The sequence below is a fragment of the Mytilus edulis genome, chromosome 13, assembly GCF_963676685.1.
Source record: "Mytilus edulis chromosome 13, xbMytEdul2.2, whole genome shotgun sequence".
NCBI classification, from domain to species: domain Eukaryota; kingdom Metazoa; phylum Mollusca; class Bivalvia; order Mytilida; family Mytilidae; genus Mytilus; species Mytilus edulis.
In genome coordinates this window covers 17,749,973-17,752,404 of record NC_092356.1, presented here as the reverse complement: position 1 = coordinate 17,752,404, position 2,432 = coordinate 17,749,973, and the positions used below count along the sequence as shown (strand labels likewise).

The window sequence follows — 2,432 nt, the reverse complement described above, 5'->3', positions numbered from 1 at the left end:
ATATTTATTTTGGAATCAAAAAAACGTTCTGGGAATAAAGCACATAAAAATATATGCATATAAATAAGGAAATCGGATTTGATTACCTATAAAACATCTACTCAAAACAGTGCGAAACCTATTCCGTTCAGTAAGCTACAGATGATTGACAAAATTGCGAAACAATTTAAAAGAAAAACTTCCTTATATATGATTGCATATAAAAACAAAAGAAATGCTCTGACATATTGCTGCTCATACATATAATACAAACATATTAAATATTTTGTTATTTCTGTTACAGAAAACTATGGATACAAATATCAGTAGTGCAACGAACGTCACGGATCCTTTTGAAGACCGACCATTGTTGGCCGTGATGGGAATGTTAGCATTCTTCAGTGTTCTTGGGACAGCTGGTAATGCTATGGTGCTGTATGTCTATGTCAGAAAACGTCACAAATTGGCGGCAACTGTATTCATAATTTCTTTAGCAGCGACAGACTTTATGACATGTCTGGTAATTGTTCCGTACACGATTGCAGTGGAATACTTAGATTATTTTATCACGTATGACATAATTTGTAAATTATACATGTTTTTCATCACGTCAAATGTACCGTTCGCTGCATTCATCATGGTCGCCATTGCGGTAGACAGATATCTTTGCATTTGCCATCCGTTTTGTCATTTGATGAATGCTCAAAGAGCTAAAAACATAACACTCAGTCTTGCTGGTGTAGCATTTTTGCTTGGAGTCGTTACATCATTAAACTATAGTGTCTATATAATTACTGATATTAACGACTGCAACCCTGACAAGACTCCATTAGTGCAAAATTTATCGGAATCAATACTTCTTAATGCATCTTCATTAACGTCATCAAAAAGTACTAAAAAAATATTTCAAATGGAACAAATGTCTCATGTTTTGAAATCCGAAGCTTCGTATCCGTACAAAAAATGTCTTTATTCAAAAGTGGAGTATTCCGGAAAGTGTCAACCAAGCGAAACGATATTTTCTTCCAGTTTTGTAAACACGTACCAGAATCTATATGCTGCACTATTTCTCTTAGCTTTTATAGCAGTATTTATATTATACGGACTTGTATACAGGTCTGTTTTAATTCGGCGCGCAAAACGCAGACGACAACGACGCTCAACACAAACAGTATCAGTTCGAAAAGAATCATGGTTTTCAGAACATCATCGACCATCTCTCACAAATATTTTTTCAAAAAAATGTTCAGATGCTCACGAAAGGCATCCGGATGTAGAGATAGCAAGGCAATTAACAATACGAGAAAAAGGATTAGTGGCGAACATTAGGACGGCCGCCATGTTGTTTGTAGTAACTGCAGTATTTATAGTTGCATTTTTACCTGCGTGGCTCATGGCTCATACTGTTATACAATATCATATGGTTGTATTTTACACGTACTTTTCTTACAATGTTGCTAATCCGATTATTTATGCTTTTATGAACAAAGCTTTCAGACGTGATCTGAGAGAGGTATTTGATTGTAAGTCAGTATTGAGAGAATTGAACTAAAGTATTATAAATTATGTTAATTTATATATTGATTATATATTCCAATTAAATTTTAATAACATTATATGTTGACATATTTACCATATGCATCTCGAAAAAGAAACTGTTTGCCGATTCGCGCCTTTCTAAATGGTGAATGGAAAGTTTAAAGATCATTGCCGAATACATAACATCTCTCAAAATACATGAGCGTTTAAATGTGGTCCTTCATGTTTTATTCCTGAATTTTGTATGGTATATTTCTTGTTATTATTCTTTTATTTTGCCAATTATAATCTTTTCTTTACAATTAAGCACCTACTATTTTCTGCTCTGTACATTTGAGCACTTCATCATTATCTTTTCTTTATATTTAAGCGCGAACCCCTTTATTTTCTATTCTTTAAAATTTAACACCCTATTATTCTCTATTCTTTACACTTTAAAACCTCATTATTCTCTTTTACTTCATTTTAACACCAACTTATTCTTAATTCTTTTATTTTGGTCTGTTTTCTAAGGCTTATTATTCTCTATTCTGCAAATCCCATCTTAAATTTCCTAAATATTCGATTAAAATACTGTACATGCAATTCTGAAAGGGAGGTATTGTTTTCAAAACTGTGTATCAATAACGACAGTGAGTAGTTTACACAAATTTCTCTCAAATACTTAATATCGTACTTGTTTGAATAATATAGTTATGGAACCTGCTGTAAAAAGAAAATTTGAACTTAGGGTAGTATGTTGGTCTTAACAAAGAAAAATAATGTTAAAATGTGTTTATACTTTACCAAAATCAGTTTATATCCTGCTATGTCCCCCCCCCCCCCAAACAAAATGTATTGTTAACCGAGCTTATTTTAAAGCTACATGTTCTGGAACAGATACACACTGTGCAACATGTGTAAGGAGTATACAA

The 2,432-nt window shown here is 32.7% G+C and overlaps 1 protein-coding gene across 1 annotated transcript; it reads left to right on the top strand.

The window, feature by feature from the left end:
• The first annotated feature begins 295 nt into the window (after nucleotides 1-295).
• Nucleotides 296-1,595, top strand: LOC139501412 (cholecystokinin receptor type A-like). The gene has a single exon (XM_071290464.1). It carries the CDS (start codon nucleotides 359-361, stop codon nucleotides 1,529-1,531), a length of 1,173 nt encoding a protein of 390 aa, XP_071146565.1. The 5' UTR covers nucleotides 296-358; the 3' UTR covers nucleotides 1,532-1,595.
• The last annotated feature ends 837 nt before the right edge of the window (nucleotides 1,596-2,432 follow it).